Source organism: Euwallacea similis, chromosome 33, assembly GCF_039881205.1.
Source record: "Euwallacea similis isolate ESF13 chromosome 33, ESF131.1, whole genome shotgun sequence".
NCBI lineage: Eukaryota > Metazoa > Arthropoda > Insecta > Coleoptera > Curculionidae > Euwallacea > Euwallacea similis.
In genome coordinates this window covers 805,374-829,372 of record NC_089641.1, presented here as the reverse complement: position 1 = coordinate 829,372, position 23,999 = coordinate 805,374, and the positions used below count along the sequence as shown (strand labels likewise).

At 34.3% G+C, this 23,999-nt stretch overlaps 4 protein-coding genes across 10 annotated transcripts; 3 read left to right on the top strand and 1 right to left on the bottom strand.

The window, feature by feature from the left end:
• Positions 1 to 3,057: 3,057 nt before the first annotated feature.
• LOC136418137 (serine protease inhibitor swm-1-like) lies at positions 3,058 to 8,664 on the top strand. Its single transcript, XM_066404100.1, has 4 exons — positions 3,058 to 3,263; positions 4,477 to 4,640; positions 7,610 to 7,739; positions 8,395 to 8,664. The coding sequence occupies exons 1-4, from the start codon at positions 3,191 to 3,193 to the stop codon at positions 8,559 to 8,561; spliced, it is 534 nt and encodes a 177-aa protein (XP_066260197.1). The 5' UTR covers positions 3,058 to 3,190; the 3' UTR covers positions 8,562 to 8,664.
• A 431-nt stretch (positions 8,665 to 9,095) lies between these two features.
• Positions 9,096 to 10,265, bottom strand: LOC136418194 (INO80 complex subunit E-like). 2 transcript variants are annotated; one of them, XM_066404182.1, is made up of 5 exons: positions 10,005 to 10,265; positions 9,759 to 9,946; positions 9,573 to 9,699; positions 9,350 to 9,514; positions 9,096 to 9,297 (listed from the first exon to the last, which is right to left on the bottom strand). In XM_066404182.1, exons 1-5 carry the CDS (start codon positions 10,137 to 10,139, stop codon positions 9,217 to 9,219), a joined length of 696 nt encoding a protein of 231 aa, XP_066260279.1. In that variant the 5' UTR covers positions 10,140 to 10,265; the 3' UTR covers positions 9,096 to 9,216. The 2 variants fall into 2 exon arrangements, with proteins under 2 accessions (XP_066260279.1, XP_066260278.1); XM_066404181.1 differs by having other exon boundaries at positions 9,097 to 9,297; positions 9,350 to 9,517.
• A 212-nt stretch (positions 10,266 to 10,477) lies between these two features.
• On the top strand, positions 10,478 to 11,902 carry LOC136418129 (myosin-6-like). 2 transcript variants are annotated; one of them, XM_066404093.1, is made up of 4 exons: positions 10,478 to 10,733; positions 11,138 to 11,284; positions 11,368 to 11,611; positions 11,664 to 11,902. In XM_066404093.1, the coding sequence occupies exons 1-4, from the start codon at positions 10,584 to 10,586 to the stop codon at positions 11,828 to 11,830; spliced, it is 708 nt and encodes a 235-aa protein (XP_066260190.1). In that variant the 5' UTR covers positions 10,478 to 10,583; the 3' UTR covers positions 11,831 to 11,902. The 2 variants fall into 2 exon arrangements, with proteins under 2 accessions (XP_066260190.1, XP_066260189.1); XM_066404092.1 differs by having other exon boundaries at positions 10,481 to 10,733; positions 11,138 to 11,314.
• A 1,691-nt stretch (positions 11,903 to 13,593) lies between these two features.
• Positions 13,594 to 23,673, top strand: LOC136418128 (sphingomyelin phosphodiesterase). Of its 5 annotated transcripts, none has more exons than XM_066404086.1 (16): positions 13,594 to 13,964; positions 18,567 to 18,630; positions 18,762 to 18,934; positions 19,026 to 19,173; positions 19,227 to 19,397; positions 20,913 to 21,040; positions 21,094 to 21,242; positions 21,291 to 21,369; positions 21,479 to 21,651; positions 21,704 to 21,898; positions 21,952 to 22,052; positions 22,109 to 22,261; positions 22,440 to 22,549; positions 22,609 to 22,793; positions 22,846 to 23,028; positions 23,299 to 23,673. In XM_066404086.1, the coding sequence occupies exons 2-16, from the start codon at positions 18,573 to 18,575 to the stop codon at positions 23,366 to 23,368; spliced, it is 2,076 nt and encodes a 691-aa protein (XP_066260183.1). In that variant the 5' UTR covers positions 13,594 to 13,964; positions 18,567 to 18,572; the 3' UTR covers positions 23,369 to 23,673. The 5 variants fall into 5 exon arrangements, with proteins under 5 accessions (XP_066260183.1, XP_066260184.1, XP_066260188.1 ...); XM_066404087.1 differs by lacking the exon at positions 13,594 to 13,964 and adding an exon at positions 17,807 to 17,855; XM_066404089.1 differs by lacking the exon at positions 13,594 to 13,964 and adding an exon at positions 23,137 to 23,192 and having other exon boundaries at positions 18,116 to 18,630.
• Positions 23,674 to 23,999: the final 326 nt, after the last annotated feature.

The window sequence follows — 23,999 nt, the reverse complement described above, 5'->3', positions numbered from 1 at the left end:
CTAGTCCTGCACAGCTAACCGCCCAAAAAAACGAAGTATCACATAAACTCGATAACATACATATGTATAGATGAAAATTTTAAAACAGCTATTGCAATGTACAAGGTTATTCAAATGTCTCGCATAAAATTCATATCTTTTTTATGAATGATTTTTTCGAAAAACGTTGAAACACGTAAATTCATTGAAGTTACTGTTAAACTTTTGGTGATAACATTCATCCCTTATTTACAACCTCTTCATTCCCAGCTACCCCAACTTTTTTTTTCAAACGGCAGCCTGTGTCATATGGGGGGTTCTATGAAAACGTCTTCAAAAACTATTCGGTGGTATCAAAAAAATCTGAATTTGCTCATTCAGTTGCGATAAAACAAGGGCTAATTATTTTTTAAGGACAATACCCTTTTTTATAAAATGAGTTATTCTAAATAGCTAATTACCACTTACCTAATTTGATTTAATATAGTAAATGTTGAAAATGAACTCCACCTGACATGCACCAAGTTTAGGATAAATAGTATCTACTGCACTACGAATATTTTCGACTGGAATATTATTTATCTCCATCCTTATCCTATGTTTAAAGTCCTCAATGTTTTCAGGTCTATTTTGTTACACCCTCCCTTTCCTTTAAATATCCCCATAGAAATCACAGATTTAAATGAAATTTTAGGAGTATAGAGTACTCTACTAATATGTACAATTTTTTTTTAGTTATTGTGCAAGGAAAACGTAAAGCGTTCACATTTAAAATTTTAAAAAATTGTGAGTGTCAAAGTATATCGTTTATCACATTATGTGCATCATGCAGGAAACATTTACATTTCAATTATTTTTATGATAAATCTCATAATAAAAATTGTTCTAAAATAGTTATAAACGAACAATATAAAATAAATTTGAAATTCTGTAAGCACTGCAAGTCTTATAGTTTCGTAAATATTTTACGGTTTTCCTAAATGATGCGATTTTACCCGAACCTCAAAAGGTATTTATAGACAGATATTTTTATAATCAAATAAAAAAATGTTTAACATACCAATTTCGAATCAATAAAATAAAATATTTTAATTAATTAATAATTATTCGAATATTTTATTGATAATTAAACAACATTAAAATTTAAAAAATGCATGGAGGGACAATTGAATCCAAGACGACGATGTAGCAGGCAATTACTTTACCCACCGCGCCTCGCCGATCGCTGCTACGAAAGTATTTAAGAAGCATAGCGCATCTTGAATGCCTTTTTTCTCTTGAATGATTGAGTGTTGTATTCCATTTTTTTACTCAGATAACATATTAATAGGGTACTCTATATCCTCAAACTCGTGTCCTCCCTTTGTAAGTATTAATTTGAGAAAATGGCTCTCAAAAAGGCAACGCAGCGCGTTTATTTGATTTTTAGATTTTTTTATGCTGAATAGAATTGGGCAAAAAAGTGCAGGATCTTATAGTGGGTAAAAGAAGTATTCGTACAGCATAATTTTCCTAAACAAAAAATTTGTTTTTCCGTCAAATTAAGTTTGCTGTTTTGCAATAGTTTATTACCTTTGTAGAAACAATTTTTTTATGGGTAAAATAGAAAAACTATTACATACTAAGAAAATTTGTAAATGATTAAAATTCTGAGAACTCAAAAAAGGATTCGTGCATGCAGCGCATTCCTATAAAATGCAGCCTATTTAGAATTTATACACGTTTTTTTTTATTCTTGAGTTTTTTTGAACAACAGCAATTATATTTATGTAATTATCAGTAAGACTATAATAATTGTAGAAAATGAGTCGAAAATCGAAAAAACTAGATAACGTTCAGAAAAATCGAATAGTGACATTATTTCAACAAAATCTAAGTCTTCGACGCATAGGGCAGATACTTAAAGTTCATTATACTACTGTTCAATAGATTGTGTCCAAATTTAGAAATCATTCAGTTGATAATTTAAAGCGTAGTGGACGACCAAAGAAGCTCAGCGTGCGTGATGCTCGAAGCATTCTGAAAAAGGTAAAAAAAAATGCTAAAACTAGTGGTCCAGAAATTGCCAAACAGATTCGAACACAATTTGGTAAGACTGTAAATACACTGTAAGTGAAAGAAATCGTCTCCACGAATTTGGTTATAAACGAATAACTATTCGAAAAATGCCTTTTATAAGCGAAACAAATAGAAGAAAACGTTTGAATTTTGCTAAGAGACATGCCAATAAGCCACTATCTTTTTGGGAAAAAGTTCTGTTCTCAAATGAGAGCAAATATAACGTTTTCCGTTCAGATGGAAAGGGTTTTGTCTGGAGAAAACCCAATAGAGAATTAGATCCGGCAAATTTAATGCCAATTGTTAAGTACGGAGGGGGCAGCGTCTTAGTTTGGGCTCTCATGAGTGCCGCAGGAGTTGGTAATCTAATCACAATTGACGGGATTATAAATGCTGCTAAATATGTTGACATACTTCGAGGCAATCTGAATGAAAGCACTATCAAACTAGGCATAAGAGAATCGTATTTGTACCAACAAGATAACGATCCCAAGCATACGGCTAGAACAGCTAAAGAATGGTTGCTCTATAAAGCACGTGGGTTGCTTCCTACTCCTCCACGGTCACCAGACGTAAATCCCATCGAAAATTTGTGGGCGTATTTGGAGTCTAAATTAAAGAGGAGTGAAATTCGATCTCGCCAGGAGTAAATTGCTCAACTACAAAAATGTTGGTCAGAAATTAGCCCAGAAATAACCAAAAAACTTTTTGAGTCAATGTCCAGAAGGCTTTAAGCAATCATTAATGCCAAGGATATGCACACTAAACATTAATTGTTATAATTATCGCTGATTTAACAGAAATTAGACTTATTCCATAGTGCGTATCATGCGTGTACGAATAATTTTTGGCTATTTAAACTTGTAATTTTTTTAATATTTGTTTGTTGTGTTATTGTTTTCATTTCTTACTAATTTAGAAATATGAAGTAAAAGATTACATTTCATTGTTTAACAGCAAATTTCATTTGACGAAAATATAGTATAGAGGCAATTTAGAAGCCGGGCGTATTGCGATTAATGGTATCGAATAATCGCAGGAAAAAGGGAAAACCCAGTTGCGCATTCTTAAAAATACTATTTAGCAGCAGTAGTAGTGTTTCTATAGAGCAGTCGTGTAACTTTAAGCTTGAAACGAAATTTCCTGTTCCGAAATGAAGGCGTCATTTGTGTTATTATTGGCCGTACTGGCAATTTTTGGGAGACAAATAAGTTCTGCTGCAATAGGTGAGCTACTAACGAGATATGTAGAATCGTGGTTCTTGTAGATAGGTGTTACTTCTACGTTGATGCATATTAGATAGTAGGTATTATCTTCAAGATTGTTATACCCCTGAGGTACGACCCTGGTGGGCATTAGTTGGGGCATGGGAATTTCTCATGCCATGCCTTGTCGTACTGGAAATCCCCGTAATAAACCTGGTCGGCATTGGAACTGCGTGTAATATACTTTGTCGCCATTTGAATTGCCCTGGTTAAATTCCGTTGGCCCTATAGTTGCAGTTCCAATTCCCAGCGAAGACGCCACGGTTTGATGCGGCGGGTGGTGCAGATGGCACCCTAACCAGGATACGCCTATGGTTTATCACCATGGGTTTTAGTATTTAAAATTTTGCAGGGCACGTACAAGCTCTCTTTTCTTTTGGGTTCGGTTGTCGTTGGTAACTCAGAAGTCGCGTCCGCGCTCACGAAACTCACAATTATACTCTCTTTTGTTCATTTTACATTAATAAACGCATATTTATTGTTCTTTCCCTATCTGTGATTTCATTATAAGATATAAACACCATTCTATATCTACAGTAGTATCAAACCCGATGTTACAGATACTTATATACTAACAAAATAAAGTATATTTGCAAAAATGAAATAGTACATTGTTGTAAAGGGTATTTCTTAAACGTATGGTCAACATAAGGAAAAAATTCCTGCAATTGTTATTTGCCTAACAAGTGCGGTAAAGACACTTTCGCAAATATTAGGTTCAATATTATTCCTACGAACACGTGTATGGCAACTTTATTTTCTTTTGTAAGTTTAATTAAACATTAGCGTGTAGTAAAGTGGAATTTTCACAACATTCCATAACATCATAGAATGTTATTCTTAAGGGTCCAAGTCCCTATTAAGCCCAGTGTTATAGATCAAGGTTCAACTAAAGGCGTTAGGCATATTGGGTTAAACTCAGGAATAGTCTGATTTGCTGCTCCTCCGTTTAACTTTAGTATGTAAACCTCTCTAGTTTGACCGCTCCCAAATCTCGTTCTGCCTGGTTCTGGACCTTTGAACCACGATTGTACGATTGGACCTTACGAATTTCTATGCTGGATCAAATTTGTTATATTTTTTATTAAAATGGCTTGCAAAAGTTTATTGAAATTTGTGAGTCGTTAAGCAAATGCCTAATCAAATCTGTACCTTCTGAATTTCTAATTTTCAGTATGTTCTAAACCAAATGAACAATATAGTAATTGTGGAACACCTTGTGAGGAGACTTGTACCTATCAGCCAGAGGTTTGTATCCTAGTTTGCAAGCAAGGATGTTTTTGTAAACCTGGATACGTGAGAAATAATAACGGGGATTGTATTCTAAAGTCCCAGTGCTAGATATTGTATTTTTTTAATAATATGCAGTATCGCTAAACTCATGTAGTACAGCCACTACATAATTTAAAATAAATGTATTTAAATTATTGTAATTTGTTCATTTCTATTCCCTCTATAGCAACCTACAATCATACTTTTACGTTAATGTGGGATTTGGATTGTTGCTTTAGCTTTAGTTCCGAGCTAACACCAGCCTTGCTTAGCGTTATCTCTAAGACTATGATTGTCTTGCTTCATACCTCATGCATTACCTCGTTGGGACTTTTCAGATGTATCTGAATGTGAATTATGATCCCGGTTCCAAACGAAATAAATCTGGAATTGTCTATGTTTTTTCGAGTTTACCTTGAAGGGATTGAAAAGATATACAGTCGAGCTCGGTTATAACGAACACGAGGGGACAAAAGATTTTGTTCGTTATAGCCGGGCGTTCGTTAAATTGAATTTTACCTAATATGTATTGGGTTAACTTTAAAACTTCTTATACGCTAAAAATTAATTTTTTTAATGTACATAGTTAAAATTAAAAGATGGGTAAAAACAATACTTTTATTTTATTTGCTCCTATGTACCTAATACAGATACACGTCTTATCACTATTTATTTTGTACTGTAAAGTAGCCAATCATTTTATTTTGCACTTGATTCTTAATAACTGAATATCTTTCAATATAGCCATATAATTTATCGAAGGCTTGATATACAGAAGAAATATAATAATAATAATACGGCACTTGTACATTGAATGAATTTCGAAACCACGTTCAGAGAAGAAAGGGTCTGTGACACAGTGGGCATAGCATCGTCGTTTGGTTCCTCTTCTTCCTCGTTTCCACTCTCCTTAATTTCGTCTGTAAGGAGTACTTTAACATTATTCATTAGTTCAGCATCACTAGGAAAATCAGTTGTTATCAAATCGTTATCTATTTTGGTGTACTCTTCTAGATCAATGTTATTATATTTTTTAATCCATCCTGTCAATGAAACGTCTTCTTCATCATCTTGATCTACAAGTTCCTCTTGTTGAAATTCTACCAAACGCGCCAACGGTATATCTTCATCATCGTACTCTTGTATTATATGCGGTTTAAATCCCGCACGACGAAAAGAGTTTTCGATGGTGTTTAGCGAGACTTTTCGCCATGCGGCACTAATCATTATTATCGCGTCAAACAATGTAAACTTAAGGTCTTCATTGCTTTCAAAAGCGCTTATTAGTCGCACCAAAAACATTTTTCGATAAAAAGATTTTAAAGAGTGTATAACGCCTTGATCCATAGGTTGTAACACAGCTGTCACGTTTGGTGGTAGGAACATAAGATTGATGTATTCAAGAATTTCTAATCTCGGATGCGCTGGACAGTTATCTACAAGAAGTAAAATTTTCCTTCGTTTCTTGCGAAGTTCGTCATTCCATTTTTGAAGTAATCCTTCAAAAATTTCGCTAGTCATCCATGCTCGTTGATTCGACTCATAGATGACTGGTAACTTGCCTTTATCTTTTAAGCATCTAGGCGATTTGGATTTACCGATAACCATCAAGGGGCGTTTTTCAGTTCCGGTCATATTAGCACAAACCCAGACAGTTATTCTTTTCTTGCTTTGCTTTCCATCAGCACATTTCTCGCCCTTAAATTTTAGAGTCTTATCCGGAGTCATTTTGTAAAACAAATCTGTTTCGTCTCCATTAAAAATGTCATTCATATCGTATCCTGTACTAATGACTGGCCATTGACTTTTTAGCCATTCTGATGTTATTTCTGTTGATACTCCTGCAGCCTCTCCATGAATTTTGCCCGCTAATATATTATGTCTTGACTTAAATTTATCAATCCAAACTTTCGTACACACAAATTACTCACTACCACTTTCACCTACTCCATACGTTAGTCTTCCAAGTTCTTCTGCTTTTGTTTGTAGAATCACGCCAGTAATGGGATTGTTTTGACTCCTTTGAATCGTAAACCATTTGAAAAGTGCTTGATCTATGTCATCTCTTATAGGTTTTCGAATTTTCTTTTGCCTTTTTTAATTTATTAACTTTCAAACTTTTATTAACATTCAAAGTTTTAAATTTATTTCTATTTTTGAAAACTGTGGAAATTGTAGATTTTGGCTATTTATACATTTTACATACTTGTGAATTGGAAAGACCGATTTCTAAATCATTAATTATATTCAATTTTTGTTGAATGGTTAACACGTTACGCTTTTTAGCTTCCATGGCTAACCTGAAAGCGATTTTGCTTCTTCCTACACAAATGAAATGCAACTAATGCGGTCCATGCCTATTTCGCGTAAAATTTACTACGATTCAATTCACGGGGGTTTCCCGGATCGAGATTATGCCGGCAAAAAATACCCTAAAACTAACCTAATAAATTGTACAGAATGGTCTTTTTTTATAGATTCGTTCGTTATAACCGATCAGTTTTGCAAATTTTTACCGGAAAGCGTTCGCTAAAGCCGATCATTCGTAATAAATGTGTTCGTTATATCCGAGCAAAAATAACATGTAGTTAAATAGACAGTTTGTACGTTCCAAGCATTTTGTTCCTTAAAAGCGAGCGTTCGTTATAAGCGAGTTCAACTGTAGTTAATAAACAATTCAATTTCTTGCATGAGGATCAGTACACGTAATTTATCAGTTGTTTGCTGTTTGCGCGCTTAAAAAAATATAAAAATTGCGCCCGTAAACATTTTTCAATAATTACTTAAATACAAAAAACTGGGCAACACCACCTATAATTATAAATAACAAGCATAACACACTGATAAAAGGAAAAAATACCATTTGAAAAAATTACTTTAGAACTTAAACCCTTCTAGAAACAAAAAATGTGAATTGTGATAGGTGCATAGATAACAGCTTGATTTACAAGCATAATTTTTACATACTATTAAGTATACGTTTAGTACGTATATTTTTACGTACTAAAAAGATATAATAGTTGAACTAAAAAACATTTACATATGTATTAAATATAAAGTCAATAAGCGAAATTCGCATTTATTTGCTTGTCAGTATGAAGAAATCATCAGTAATTATCTTAATGACAATATGGGCGGTATGTGTTAGTGTTTCCTGGACTCAAAGTAGGTATACACATTACCTCTGCTTATACAGAGTGCTTCTCATCGTCATTTTATCAAGTTTTAAATGTGTTTTTAAATAGGAATTCGGCAAAGAAATTTTGAGGTCTTTGTTATTTGCAAATATTTCAAATTTTATTACTAAGGTAATTAAAAAAATAAAGTTAATTGTTCATCACCCAAGCATTCCAGACAATTAAACCGCTCAAATTTGCAAGTCATAAGGAAGGAGGAGCGCAACCTAAAAAAGCTTGAAATAACAAAAGGATGCTTTTCACAATAACTGTTTTTCATAATAACTACCACACTCGATTGTTGACTGAACTACGCTTCGCGTCGTTTGGTCAAACTGCAATCAGCGTACGACAAAGTATTAATTTCCACACTTGTTAGGTAACAACCATTAAAACATCTGAAGCTTTAAACTCCTTGTACGTAGGTTAGCCGTGAAGAAACGTTTCAATTTTCAATTTCAATTCACCTTAAAACATATTTTTTTAATGATCAATGAAGTTCTGATCATAAATATAAAGAGTGTTTTCTAAATATACGTCGCACATTTAAGGAAATATTCGTTGAATCAAAATAAGGAAACAAGTTTTTACGAACATATTGGAGCGTAAGTTCATTTCCAAAATACACAACTTTTAATTTTCAGCATGTACTAAGGATAATGAAACATATAATTTATGTGGACCAGCTTGTGAGCCGACTTGCGCCCAGCCGGTAAGGTTTTGCATTACACTTTGCACGCCAGGATGTTTTTGTACATCTGGATATTTGAGAAATGATACAGGAGAATGCGTTTTAACCTCCGAGTGTTAGTTATTGTATCTTTGACCAAATCTATACATTAAAATAGCTATAATGTAATCTTCATTTAAAAAAAACTGGACTATGCAATTAAAAATAAATGTCTCTTAAATTATTGCAATTGAATTATTTATATTCCCTCTATAACAACCCATGATCACACTTATGTTTTAATATGGTTTTTGCATGTCTAATAGGGCTTGTTGGGACGTTTTAGATTTAATGTGCTCTAAACATATGTCCAGAATTAGTTCATTTTTTAAATACCCCATCAAAAATAAAGAATATGTCTGTAGTTCAGCTTGTCCAAGTTACATGCAATACAAAACTTGGAAAATCATGATTGTTTGACATAATACATAGTATAGATAATGTTACTATAAATCAACCTTTCTTAGGAATACTATTGAGGTTTTAGAATAGGAATGCTAGGAAATGTAGAACAACCTTATCAAGCTCATATGTAAATTAAGGATCTATAATTTTCTTACTGAAGATTTGAAAATTGTAATAATTATGAAGAACAGGGAAACAAAAACTTGTTTGAGCAGAGCTCACATTTTTATTTTTATAAATTATAACTCCACAATATAGAATATAAAACACATAATTCAGCATTGTCCTCAGCATTTACCTTACCACCTTCCTAAATCACACCATTTACAACTCACTCTGGAAGATAATCGATGCTAATTTCTTCCTCAATATTATTTGGAGACATCTCCAATTCTCCCATCATATCATTGGACTCACTATAAAGATTCTAAAGTGAAAACTTGATTCTGATAAAATTAACTCACTTGCCTGTCCAATGAAGGTTCATTACTAAACATTTCAGTGGGTACTGTAGGAGGAGCTCTTTCAGGCACTAAATCCAGGAAACTTTGTGACTGTAAATGCCTCTCCACCTCCTCAGGTGTCATATGGCCATCTGAGAGGACATTTGTACTGGGCATTTGAAGCTGCTGCTGTGGGCATAAGATTATTGAAAATCTTTCTTGTCATTGATAAATTTCTTTATACCACTTGAGGGTGAATCTGCTTATTTAAAGGGCGAGCTGCAGGTCTTCGCTTCTTAGCTGCTGATGTTGGCTTTCCCGAATTAGTTGTTGAGTTACTTGTTGAATGATGAGAGGTTTCCACTTTGCGTCTATATTAAAGAAGAAAATAAGTATTTTCAGTCATATACTTAATTAAGAATATCAGAACTTTTTGGTTGGTTCTACTTTAATGACAGGCTGTTCATCTTCTGATGATTCAGTCTCCTCTGATTCAGAGGTGGAGTGATCTAATTTTTCATGCTTTAGAAGTCGGTCTAAGAGAAATGACCGGTCTCTGGTCACCTGAAGAAGTCGCTTTTGGGCTTTTCTCAAGGCCAGTTGAAAGCTTTCATTTTCCTGTAATTGAGATGCTGTATAGTACTATTGAAGAGGAGGATGTGAGTGGTGATATTACGTAGACAAGGAACTGAAATCGGGTTTTCAGAGCTTTGTACTCTTTCTTGAACTTCGATTCTTCAAGAGCTTGTTCTTCTTCTTCGGCTTGAGCCGCTTCGCTAGCCATGGTTCTGCAATACCAGCCGTCAAGCATTATTGCGTCTGAGTCAAACGATCACTTGGGGCTCTTAATATGACACAGGAAGTAAATTGTATTACTAAAATAGGCTGCTTTACGAAGTTAATTATTTGCATTTGTAGTCAAAACAACAAAATCTAACATAACATAACCACAAATAACAGTAGCGGCTGAGTAGCCATCGGTGATTTGTCAATGAAAATTAGTTCCCTGGTAGTTTACGTTCTGTTTCTGTTTCATAAATACTGCGGGATAGAGATCGCCAGCTGTTTGTAGTGACTCTAGTGCACTATGTTGACCATTTACCAATGTTAAATAGTCCCAGGGCAGTATGTCGTGTAACTGTCAATGAGCACCTAACTTGTCAATTATTTATTTATGTTTTAAAAGAAAAAGCGGGTTACGGTTTTGAGGTATTTTAATTTTATGTTTTGAGAGTATTTCGAGGTTTTTTTCGCAATGCATTGCCACAGCCCCAACCAAGAAATAGATATGGACGAAATTGCCAAAGAATTGGAGGAAATTGAGTCGAAATATACCCCAAAAATTAATAGGAAATGCACCAAGATTCCCATATCTCTGCATGAAAATTTGGCAGTGCTTTCTAAGGTATTTGTCTGTGTTTCTCGTGATCATATTAGTGTTTGTAAAGCAATTCATGTACTATAGAGATTGTAGTAGGTTTTACAAATTTTATTTTGTGTATATGTATTTCCATATTCTTGTAAGTAATTTAGTATCTGAATTACTGGGCTTTTTCAGAAAGTTACTTGTATTAACTGCAGGGTTAATTTTATCACTGTATAGCCATACAAACTGTGAGATGTTCATTTAGATACTTTAAATTTAAAATGTATTAGAGATTGTATTTCTATATAAAGCATATGGTTAAAAAACAGATTTACTAGATTCCATGACCAAAAATTTTATTACTCCAACACCTTACATATATATCATACATTATTCCACTTTTAAATGTGATAATTGTTCACTTATGCAAACATCTCTTTCAGGAATTTGATTCCTTAGGCTTATCCCCTATCAACCTTGAAAAAACGATGCCCGAAATTTTAGAAGAAGTTGTCACATTTTCTAGAGACTTGGTGCAAATACACCGCAACGCCATCAATCTTGTCAAGGACAAAAACATACAAACTGTTGCACGTGATAATAAGCATAAAGAGCTCTATGTAAAATTAATCAAAAATTGCATATTTTATGTCATCAAATTTTTTCATTTTAGAACACAATAGACAAGTATAAATCAAGCTTAGAGACTTTGAAGAACAGCTGCATAGCTTTGAAAAACAGAAAAGCTGATCTCGTCAGGGAAATCAATGAATTTAAACAACGCGAGAAACACAATAAAGAGCAAATTGAACGTTTGAAGAGAATGTATAATGGAAAGGAGAAGCTGTTAGAGCATAATGTGACTAAGATGCAAATGGAAATTGATAGGTTAAGGGAGATTTGCGGCAAGGATATTGGTAGGAGTTTTTAGCACCTTTAAGTAAAGGGAATTGACTTCAGAAATTTCAGTATCTGAGACGACAACTAACGAAATTGCTTTGACGTTATTGAAAAAACATAAGGCAAATGAGGAAATTTATAAGTCTACAATCAAAGCTCTGCAAGAAAATACTAGACAGTTGTTGGATGAAATTCTGTATTTAAAAGAGGAAATGGTGCTCTGTAAGGCAGATTAGTGAGTTTCCTTTGGTTTATACTTTTAGTTAAAAATTTTTCTACTTTCATATAAATGTTTATTACATAGTAAATCTTTATTTAACAATGCTTAATACATGTATCAGTTGTCCTATCCAAAGAATACCCAGGCCTGCAAGTACATCCTTTGTGGCAAGGCCGAATGAAAGTGGGCAGTTTTCTGCAAACTATTTTAGACAATAAACTGCATCTTCTAGGGCATAGGGGAAGACAATCATAAACTTCATTTTCACCGCATGCAGGAACAGTAGTTGTTTCTTCTTGTTTTTTAAAGGTCACACTTTCATCAGTGCCAGTGGGAAGGTCGATGGTTACGGCTGTTGGTCGTTCATCTTGGGACAAATCATTGGCGATGTCGGGACTTTGATTCGTGGGTGTTTGTTGCGTTATTGTTGATGGACGTTGCTCCTCTCTGATAGGATTTTCTTCCGGTCGAATGGAATTTCTTTCAGTTTCAGGCAGAGAGTCCTCAGTGTTTACTGCAGTAGTCTTTTGTTCAGTTTGTTCACTTTCATCGCTTGCTAAACTGGTATGGAAGAATTCTTGTTCCTGAGCAAGTATCTCTGAGGTGACAACATTTGCTTTCATTTCTGTTATCTCAAAGGATGCTGTAATTGGATAACAATTTTAATTTGCGTCCTCTTGATATATCATCGTAAAACAAGATGATTTTGTACATAAGCTCTATTTGTCAAATATGGGATAATAGTAATAGATGGTGTTAATATATGTACATATATATATTTGTTTTTTCTTATTGCATTCCTACCAATTTTACCAATTCCTATCAAGTTTAAAACTTTAATGTATGTTCCTCACAACAAACCTCACCTCAAAAAGGCAAGTAAATGTCTGAATTTTTACATCCTCACCTCTTTTAATTTGCGATTTTCTTGCACCAAAAGTGCGAACACTGATTTGAAATATACATTAGTACATCTACTATGGTTGAAAATAACTTTGACTATTAAAAGGATAGGACTATTTTTTTCTTAATCTTCATGCGAATTAAAGCAATTTTCTGGGCAATTTACCATTCGTTTGGGCATGGAAATGGCCTTGCCTCGTTTGTTTAAGCATTTGAGCAATTGCTTAATTGAGGCTCTGCCTTCATTTGGTAACATTTAATATGATACAGTGACTGCAGATATTTATTTACTTACATTGGCATTGCGTATAAGACACCATTAAATATAAGACAATAACAAATGCGTACATGTTTTTTGTAATAATACTTATTTGCACCCGCTTATTTCCACTATAATTTTTTTATTTTAGGTATTTGTGTAATTCATGAAACGACAATGTTTAAAACTGTCAGGAAAATCCTGCTTTTTATTTGGAATAAATGGGTGAAATTAAAACCGCATCAGTGATTATCAGACGTTTTGATCTAAAATTGCGAGTTCTTAATGTGGCGTTACTGAAAATGCCAATTAATACGCATGATTTTCTTGTTTATATTACAGAGCTTTTATGGAGCATCCCAGTGAAAGTGGGTATTTAGGCATATATATATTGCGATATGCCACTTTTCTATGCAAGTCGTATATGAAATGCATGTTTCAAAATGTTCAATAGAAATTACTAAAATAAGGGATGATACTCAAATCCTGTGCTTAACTCACGGTTTGTTAAGTCTGCCCCCAGTTAAGAACCAGAAAGCAGCTAATGAAGTCAGGGTAAGTTTCGTTGTTCTCCTTAAGATCTACTTTCGCTAGACTTTCAACTAAGAGGGTCAATGTCACCACGATCCATAAAAAGTGGCACTTTTTTGCAGACCTGTAGCCAAGTGACGAGCGTCTTATACACCTATGAAAACAAATACTTTTGGAGAAATTTCACACCGAAGTTCGAAATATCGGTGATCTGTGACCCAGATGAAAAAGGGGTCACACCGCCACTGTCTTCACCAGTCTACGAATGACGGTCCGAGAGAAAGGTCGATACGGCCTTCGTTTGCGGTTCAGAGCGAATTGCAGCTGATCTGCAACTACATTCTTATGTGAGGATACTTCAAGGATAACTTCATTGATCTGAGGCAATTTCGAGGACCTCATGTGCTGACTCAAACATCTAATTTATCCTTTGGCTCTAAATTTTTTTTTGTTTCCGGTGAGTATTTAGTTTTACGGTGATTGTCAAATGCGCATTGTTAAACTTTGCTTTAATTATTGGCATTCGGGGCAGACGTATAAAAAAGTAACGGTATGTGGATGTTCATGTGAAACCTATAAGAGAATTGCCAAGGTTTTAGTCAGGTAACCGATAATATTAGGTAGGAGCAGGTGTTATGTACTGCTGTTGTTTCTTAGAAGGTCACTCCATGCAAAGCTCCGTGGCTGCCATTCGCCAATTATTGTTGATATTGAACATCAGTATGTTAAGAGTATTCTTCAAATACTCTCAGTGCTTTTCCTGCTTAAGTATATTTTAGTTTACTTAGCTCCACACTAAGCCCAACTTTCCTATACTTCGCGATCCATAAGAAATAAATTAATGTCAATACATCAGCGAGTTTCATATGTGTAACAGGGAGATATTAGGGTCAGTGTTGGCATTGTCTAATTTAATTTTTAATGGATCGAATGAGCTTTAGTATTAAATCATTAGGATTAAAGCTGTATTACCTGATGAAATAACTGGCTAACATCTAGTTCACTCATCTTTTGCACTAACACTATAATAAGAATAGCAATCCATATTGTGCAATATTATTAACACTATCTTCCGAGCTAGCTACTTGGTTTAGGTGACCATCGCAGCTAGCAAATGATACTTGCTTAGGAGATGAATATTCTACAGAAAGACCAATCTTCCAAGTCTTAAAAGCCCTCTTTTCCAGACTGTTCTTTGGTAGACTTCAGGAATGTGTCGTATCGTTGTCTATAGACCATTTAGAAACCCCTGCGTGATTTCTTGTTCCTGTTTAGTTTGGCTTCATTATGATTTATACTGCGACGAAAACTGCTAATCCGATTTCAATTATGCCATGACAGAAAAATATTATCTACTTAAAAGATGGGTTTTAGGGAGTAAAAAATATTCAATTGTTTCGTAATTTGAAACACCCTGTGTCTCTTATATCCCAGTGGCGTGAATTGAAAAATTTGAAAAACGCGGCTCTTGCATGTCGCGCAGGAGAAAATGTGCATTATTGATCAGTTTGAAAGAGATTTGTTTGGCATAAAACATATTGATATTTCTTTTTTTTTACATATTGGTTTTCCTTTTTTGAAAAAACACTTTAATAGTTGTAAGTCATATTTCTTATGTGGTATTACAGAGATGTTACAACAAAGACTTCATATAACATACCTAGCTATATAAATCGACTCAATATCAAAGTGACTTTTGGCTGCTCTATAATTTTTATTACCAAATTCTGTCAAGAAAACCTGATTTCCCTTGATCTTATACGTTTACCAGCTTACTTCAATAGATGATGGTGGGACATCAGTGCCAATTATCTTTTTGCTTACTTCCGTGTTCCACATACTCCTTGTTTAAACACGAAACACATAATTTTATATTTACTTTCATTTTTCTTTATCTGTTCATAATGTGCCAGAGTTAAACGTATATTTGACGACACTGTGCGGGATTGAGAAAGTACCCGATTTCTCAGTAGATATAATATGGCAAGATGAAATTCTTAAAATAAGTAGTTCTCGAAATCTGCTATATCTATGTATGGCATCGCATTTATACATAATAATTCCTTTTGATATCAAAATATTTTAGGTTCAAATAGATTGTTTTGATTGGTTAATAGCTCTTTAACCATCAAGTGTCTTACATGAGGACGGCGTTAATAGAGTTAAGATTATTAATAGCCCGTTATTACACGAGTTGGTTACAATATTTTTCCTCCAACTATAGGTATTAGTCGAGTTCTTCAAGATCTAATTTTTGATTTAACATATTTAAAATAATTCATAATTCCAATTAAAAAAATAGTTTCATAGTGACGTGTGAACGCTTCGCTCTACATGGAAGTATTGCTGGAAGTATGCCAGCTACCTATTTGAAAAATTTCATTCAACTAACGGTGACAAAACCATTACATGAAGGAGAAATATGGATCACAAGAATTAAATGTTTATAGCTTATTTCGGTCCGTTGAATAAGCGTCAAGTAAGACGATAACACTGTGTTTATTGATTTTGGAAGCTTGGCTGCCTATAATAAAATCATTCATTAAAATAAAACAATTGAAAAATCAAGTGTTAAAGTGGATCATTGATCGATTTTATATATTATAAAGAAATGTGTGACTAGTCTTTCACCAGCCACATATTTTATTTTCGGTCATCAGAAATTAAATAATACCTTATAAATTCGCGAGCTGTGTGCAAAATTATCGAAGTTATTGGCAGTTAGTACCGTTATTTTTTCATTTACCCAGTATATAAAACACTTAAGTATGTTACATTGTGTCAGCGAAGGTCTGAGAGTTTTGCACGTCTTGGTGAATATTCAATGGAGACGTGTTGAATAATTATTGTGTCCCACTATCACTTTATTTAAATGAAGAAGCGATTAAAATAGAAATAATTAGAAGTTTTGTTTATTTGATGAAGCTACTGTCCTAAGAAGTAAGTCTGGTTACTCTAATTTTTATAAGTATGAAATTTCTAACAATGTTCCTGGTATTACTTATGTCAGATAAATGGCAACCTTGTGTGGTTCTTTTGTTTTATAAATATAATGGACAAATAGCGCTTTACGTCAGTTATCAAAGCGGGGTCAGCACGTCGTACGTTGCCAGATTTTTCTGGTTATCCTTAAAATACCCGATTGTTCTAGTCAATTTAAATTCAATTGGTTTGCTGATATAAATGGGGACTTTGATGATATGGCAACGGTAATTAGGAATTTAATTGATTTATTAATTGTTTTATAAGGAAATCAGGCTTTTAAAAAGATTTTATTGGTTTTTTGCTTATTTCACAGTGGAACCATGCAAACGTCCTAGTTAAATTCGTCAATTATCAAATCCAAGCGATCAACCTAATGCGTTTAGCATTCGCTTCTTAAAGACTTATATAATCTCGATTCAGCCAGTGTCGTAACTTCACGTCATTAAATCTCAGTGTACCGTTTTGATCATAATTGTATAAGTAAGTTTCCACGTCGCTCTCAGGAGCCTTTGGGGCTTTATTGTAATAATAGTTTGTTCACCTTACGTGGTCATCTACCTTGTCAATTCCAAACTCAATCATTGTCACAATAGAAAAAAGAGAAAACGCAACATCAGGCTGTTTCGTGCGGTCGATTATTAGTTGACCGTGAATATCTCGGCCTTGATGAGTGCACTTTCGTTTCTCCACTTGCATTCTTCACTTTTAGTCGATTGTCAATTAACTTTTTACGTCACCATATATTTGTGTTTTTCTCTAATAACCATTTGGCTTCGTTTCTATTTTAACAACTAATTAATACAAATTTATGCAGATTATTTATATCTAAAGAGATCTTGAAATTAATTTGTTTGGATTATCATTGGTCAATAATTAGTGGCCTGACTGCGTAACGCAGAATTAAGTTCTTGGTGATAAGATTTGTCGTAAGTCGAATTTGGTAATTTGCCGCTTAAATGTAGTAACTTGGAAGGAATATTATAAATATTTAGAAACCGCAACATGGCTATTCAGTTGGCTGATTGAATGCATGGATGAGCTGGTCTTAGTTTATTGCCTGTTTATGTCTTGGTAATAATTGTATCTGATTAATTGAGGTTAGTACCCACCATCATACAATAATAAGTCATCCTTCTTCAAATTAACATATTTATCAAAACGCTTTCATTGTTCTGTGGTATCTTATCTGCTCAAATTTGACTATATTTCCTACTGCAGCTGCGTTAAAATTCGCCTGATCAGTGCTGGAACTTAGTAAAGACGATTTCTCTTAGCCAATCACAAGTTCTGTTCAAGATACCAGGACGTTACGGCGCTCTTGCCATTTCTTTCTAAGCCTTTTTGTCGTTTTTTTATTGTCACGGTAAGTCTTTTTTTTGCAATAACTTAATAGTTGCGGTCTCAAACTAACGGTATTTACCAAAGACATTTTTATATTTCATTCAACTTTATAGTGACTCAGCCAATAAAAAGGTCTTAAAAATGTTTGCGGTATCATGGTAAACAATCGAAATTTGCCATGTATGGGAGCATAGACCTTCAACTTGAACGCAAAGGTTCTTTATTGGGATTAATATATCGTATACATATTTTAATATTTTTGTCATAACACCGTTGCTAACCAAATAGTGTCAGGTCTATTAAACATAAATAGCATAAATTAGCTTTAAAACCTAATTATTCGCCAATTAAATCTGATTAACACACTAACACTTCAGCCAGGTCAGTGTTTCTAAAGCCAAAAACAACGGTCTATCCTAAATTATCTGATTAATTTGTTAGTCTCGTTCACTCTATAAACAATCATGAAATAACTGGCCTATACAGAATTTTTTAATTAAAGCCGACGTTTCGTCCCGCATGGCTACGTCATGTAGGCGAAGCTAACAGTGTGTGTTGAGTAATTTTCAGGAAGTGTTAGTAGCAAGAACAAAGTATTTCCTTATTCTATAATGGTCAGCGGAGCTCAGTTCATGGGAGTTTGATAAAATCTTTGCAGAGGAAATTCTAAATTTTGTTCACACAGTCCGTTTGATAACTTAGCTGGTTACATAACTATGTGTATTTATTTCAGACCACCATGTTGAAGAAACTCTTCGTTCTGGCCTTATGCGCGTTTTGTAACATCCATGTTCAAGGTAAGACACGCATAAGCGAAAATCCAAGTAAATCTAGTGTTACGTGATTTGGTGAGGCACCCTGTCAATTCAAATATCTGTAGTGTTTTTAAGTTATTTGCTTCTAATAGCAACATATTTTTCCCTTCTAGCATCCCCTGCTGGCTACACAATAAACTACAAAAATGAGGTCGGTTTCGTGGCACAACCCAATGAAGAAGTATTCCGAGATGAATGGAACTACAAGGTGGAACACAGCAAAGTACCACTACTTTCTTCTTTGATAAGAAATCACACTTTACCGCCCACAGCAAGTGGCAGTACTGTAAGTAGGTACTCATTTTGACTGTTTATTGCTCATTTATATTTTCCACCTTCTTTTATGTGAAGGCATGTTGAAGTTGCATTGGTTTTAGGGCAGACTGATGTGGGGTCTGGACCAGGACAAGTCGTCGCTGCCTCCATTCGTGGACAAAGCTTTAAAATTGCTGAATTTGAAGCAGGTCGCTTTCGAAATTGAGAATTCGGTCATGTCCAAAGTGTCGTGCACTGCGTGCAGAGCAGGTGCGATTTTCATTGAATGGTTTGCAGAATATTTTTCGTAAATTGGGTTTTAGGAGCCGGTCTTTTGCAGCACTACACGAAAACAGGAAAATCCGAGAAGGAAATTAAGAAGACAATTTACCAATTTTGTGTCAATTTAAAAATACAGTCGCCCAGGGTTTGCGAGGGCATTACTGAGCTTTTTGCTGGTGAAGTGATTTATGTTTTGGGAAAAGTTGATATAGGTAAGCTAACTCACAAATCTAAATTGCCATTAGGTGAAATTTGATTTAACGTAAAGTTCACACATATAAACAATAGAAATTTTTTCTACCAGGTTCTGTATATCTATTTTTAGGAATAAGTTAGGATCAACGATTTGGAATTATTTGGATGTTTGTTGCAATTATGGGGCATCTACTATCGGTATAATTCGGGCATTTAATTGGTCAACAACTTTTTTTATCTGCAATAAATCTTGCTGATAAGAACAGTTTAGTTAAAATTGGCAATAAAATTGATTGAAATTGTTAAAATATTGTTGTTGCATGTTACATGCTTGCATATACATATATTCAATCCATTAACATCTTTTTCGGCAAAGATTTTATTAATAGGAATTGTTATTTCTACAATATCACAATTTGGTAAAAGTCGTAAAAGCACGTTCTGCTCGTACCGTAGTATAATTTCTAAGGGTAATTACTATTGACCTATTCGAGCGGCTTGTTGCAAATAAGAACAGATGTTCACTTTTCCGTTTTACAACTACTAATTCCAGATTTCGATACAAATAAATGATCCCTCTCCACCTTCTTACTGGGAAGTTTGGAAAATGACTCAAATATACAAAATCTCATTTCCCAACAAACATTCATTCCGTACACATAGCGACGGTCACTCACGGACATTTTATCTTACACTTACTGATTCTATTTTAAGGTACACTACCTTATTTTATTTTATTAGAAAACGTTGTATTCTAGATCCACTACTTTAATAAGTAATAATTAATAAATCATGTTAATCGACATGTGAATTAATTGAACAACTAATATCATTTCGTTTTGTGACTTAAATAAACGATAGAAACATTGCATGTATTCTGTCATAATGTCTGCTTCATTGTGCCTCTGCAGGTCGATTTTCGTGTCCGAACAGAACTTGATTACTAATACTTTGTTACTAATTATGCAGCTGGTTGACGCTGATTTATATTACATGCTTCGTTCGCTTAATTGATTTATACTCGGTAATTGATGAAGTGAAAGGTTATTTTATTTAAGTGGCTCGTTTCAGTCATACTGATGAAGGCAAGGAGGAAGTAAATTTTGACTTAGATGTGTTTATAAACCCTTTCATCCTTGTAACACTAACTAAGTCTTTCCAAGAATATTTTTATCACTTTTTCAGGCTTTTCGAGTGCTTAATTGTTTTGTCGCAATTATTATAAATCCATTAAGAATGCCTTATTTATTAATGTAAGTTACATAAATATTAAGTACATCGGTCACCTTGTATATGTTGATTTTATGTCAAAAAACATGCAATTGAAAATTAAAATTAATGGCTCGGAAAGATTGTCTCAAAACCTATTACCTGGTTTTATATGGAATTTATTCCATGATTTACCCGCTCACATCTACCTATATGGAATGAGTTTTGAAAAATAATTACATTACGTTTCGTTTCGCCTGTATTGCTGGTAATTTCATATGCATTTTATTCATAGTTTTATCCACACATTTGTTTCGTTTTAGGCCCTGATGAGATTTGCAGCTTCGTTATCGGAGACGCTTGCGGCGACGTTTACAACCCTTACCACGAATGGGAAGTGGTTTTCCCACCAGTGCCTAAGCCCACTGTGATTGAACCAAAAATTCCAGAGGTGCCTTTATCCTTTTATTAAATGCTTCTGTAGTTATTATTACTCCCCAATAGGCTAATGCTCCAACTTTCAAAGTCCTCCACCTCTCCGACACTCACTATGATCCCTATTATATGGAGGGAGCCAACGCGGATTGCTCGGAACCTCTTTGTTGCCGTTTAACAAATGGACATGCCTTAACCAAAGAATCTGCAGCTGGAAAGTAAGTTCTTAGATACATTTGTAGCAGATTGTTAACCCTAATTTTTAGGTGGGGAGATTACAGGAAATGTGATACTCCTAAAATCACGGTTGACAATATGCTGCAACATATCCAAGACACACACCATGTAAGTGTTCATTGAAACAAAAAATATCAATGAAACATATCAATGAAAATGTAGTGGATTAAATGAAATGTATGCTGTATAGGAATTTGAATTAAGCCTTTTCTTTAAGGATATAGATTACATTCTTTGGACTGGAGATCTGCCTCCTCATGACATCTGGAACCAAACCAAAGATGAAAATATAAAAATCCTTAAAGAAACAGTCATGCAAATGTCGGTTATGTTTCCTAGAATCCCTATCTTTCCTGCTTTGGGTAATCATGAGGCAGCCCCAGTAAACAGGTAGATGCAATTAACCTCCTAATTTCTCCCCTTTTCAAATGATAAAATTCAGTTTTCCCCCACCGTTCGTGAACTCTCCAGACAGCTCGATTGCTTGGCTTTATGACGAACTGGATATTCAATGGCGCAAATGGCTACCAAGTTCTGTAAGCAACACTGTGAGAAGAGGGGCTTTTTATTCTGTTTTAGTGAGACCTGGATTTCGGCTCATTTCTCTGAACATGAATTATTGTAACAATAAGAACTGGTAAGTGAAGGTTTGGCTGATTTTTATGGGATGTAATTAGGAATTTTTGGTAGGTGGCTTCTGTTAAATAGCACAGATCCCGCAACAGAGTTACAGTGGTTTATTTACGAACTTCAATCTGCGGAGTTTAATGGGGAGAAAGTCCATGTTATCGGTAAGTTTTGTTTTTAAATTAGTGATTTGAGTCAAATAGAAATTACGTTCATTTAGGTCACATTCCTCCCGGCCACTCAGATTGCTTGAAGGTGTGGTCTAGAAACTATTACGCCATCATCAGTCGCTACGAAGCCACTATCATAGCTCAGTTTTTTGGACATACCCATTTTGATGAATTTGAAGTTTTTTATGATCACACCGATTTAAGTAAGTTAATCCAAATGAGTTTAAACTAAGATTAATGTACATATATTTTAGAGTATGATTGTTTAATTTAATATTTTGATCTTGGCGAATTGTTGCCTACGCATAAGATTACATGAATTCCTATTGTGTGATCACCACATTGTTCACAAATTCTAAAATCACCTTTCATCATTTTTAGCTAGACCCATCAATGTGGCATATGTAGGTCCATCAGTATCACCGTACTACGATTTAAATCCGGGTTATAGGATCTATTATGTAGACGGTGACCACGATAAAACAACCAGAGTAGGTAATGACCATGTATTTTTTCCAGCATTTACTGACGTTTCTATCGAAACTTTTAGGGCGTTGTCGATCATGAAACATGGACTATGAATTTGAGGGAAGCGAACATTTATGGATACCCCATTTGGTTTCAGTTATACAGTGCGAGACAGTCGTTTGGAATGGATGCTCTTAGACCGAGAGATTGGGACGATTTGGTGGCCAGAATGTCCAGCGATTCGAAATTGTTTGAATTATTTTACAAGTATGGTGTAAACTATTTTAAAAAGTATCAGAAATATTAGATTTGATTTCAGATATTATTATAAAGCGAGCCCTGAGAGGCCGACCTGCGACATCGATTGCAAGAAAAAGATCCTATGCGATCTTCACTCTGGAAGATCGCACGACCGCAAGAATTTATGCCAATCCATTGAGTCTCGTGTAGATTCTTCATCAACTACATGGAGAGAGTGGTTCTTCAATACCATCTCCGTTTCGTGAGTATTTTGTTCATAAAGTTATTTTGTGGATGATGGAGGTGACGGTGAATTTCCCTGTCGAAAACTTTTGTAAATATTTCTCTTACTAATCTACTTTTATTATAGTATGGTGTAGGAATTCCAGGATGCCTTATCGTTGAACCTGATTTACGTTTTTTAAGGTAGGTGACTTCCCAATGTGCTTATTAACAGCTATAACAGACATTAACATTTTCTTATCAGAATTTTATGCTACACGGTAACTAAGAGTTTATAAATTAATTTCAGGGTTTCAGTGATAATGTCTATACCCAGGTTGACGATGCAAGTGCCCAAATACGTGCTGGGATTAGGATAATATTGATTAAAACTTCAAAAATAGGTTCAAATCTTTACTAAACTAGAGGCATTGCTCTGAATAAAATAATCTAATTATTAATGTAATCAGACTTCCAGGAGGTTTGAATTTGAAGTTGTAGCAATATGTTTACCTAGGCTGTGTTTTATAAAACAAACATAATATGTTGACAATAGCTATCGTTAAATTAGTTAATTAATATCATTTGAGACACGGTTAATCTGTGCCGTAAATTTAAGGCCATTTAAGAATTCCATGTACATACCTTATTTCTTATTTATTTTAGTAATAAACATTTCTACATACAGCTCTATTATTTTATTTTATTAACTAGAAGGAAAGAAAGTAATATAACAATATTCTTTTGAGCCGCAACGTAGTGTCCAACACGGTTTTTAGACTAAAAATCGGTACAATAAGGCGAAAGTCCGTATTCCGTGATCGTCCCCTTTAAAGCCAGAATAAAGTCCTTGTCGCTGATGTTTTTCGATTTATCTTCACTGCGAGTTATATTAACGGGTTTCACATAGGACCCAATTTTTCGATGTTGCACATACATTCTTCCCATTGGAGAGGGGAACCTCATCCCATTCAACTTTAAATCAAATTTAGAGTCATTTTTTATTCCTTT

Excerpts from the sequence above, each read along its gene's own strand:
- LOC136418137 (XM_066404100.1), top strand. The coding sequence starts at position 3,191 with ATGAAGGCGTCATTTGTGTTATTATTGGCCGTACTGGCAATTTTTGGG. Across the intron at positions 4,641-7,609 it reads GTATTCTAAAGTCCCAGTGC|TTTACATATGTATTAAATAT; the intron begins TAGATATTGTAT and ends AACTAAAAAACA. Across the intron at positions 7,740-8,394 it reads TAGTGTTTCCTGGACTCAAA|CATGTACTAAGGATAATGAA; the intron begins GTAGGTATACAC and ends TTTAATTTTCAG.
- LOC136418194 (XM_066404181.1), bottom strand. The coding sequence starts at position 10,139 with ATGCTTGACGGCTGGTATTGCAGAACCATGGCTAGCGAAGCGGCTCAA. Across the intron at positions 9,947-10,004 it reads GATTTCAGTTCCTTGTCTAC|GAAAATGAAAGCTTTCAACT; the intron begins GTAATATCACCA and ends TCTCAATTACAG. Across the intron at positions 9,518-9,572 it reads AGCAGATTCACCCTCAAGTG|CAGCAGCTTCAAATGCCCAG; the intron begins GTATAAAGAAAT and ends TTATGCCCACAG.
- LOC136418128 (XM_066404086.1), top strand. The coding sequence starts at position 18,573 with ATGTTGAAGAAACTCTTCGTTCTGGCCTTATGCGCGTTTTGTAACATC. Across the intron at positions 21,243-21,290 it reads AAAGAATCTGCAGCTGGAAA|GTGGGGAGATTACAGGAAAT; the intron begins GTAAGTTCTTAG and ends CCTAATTTTTAG. Across the intron at positions 22,794-22,845 it reads TTGTTTGAATTATTTTACAA|ATATTATTATAAAGCGAGCC; the intron begins GTATGGTGTAAA and ends ATTTGATTTCAG.
- LOC136418129 (XM_066404092.1), top strand. The coding sequence starts at position 10,584 with ATGCATTGCCACAGCCCCAACCAAGAAATAGATATGGACGAAATTGCC. Across the intron at positions 10,734-11,137 it reads ATTTGGCAGTGCTTTCTAAG|GAATTTGATTCCTTAGGCTT; the intron begins GTATTTGTCTGT and ends CATCTCTTTCAG. Across the intron at positions 11,315-11,367 it reads ATAAGCATAAAGAGCTCTAT|AACACAATAGACAAGTATAA; the intron begins GTAAAATTAATC and ends TTTTCATTTTAG.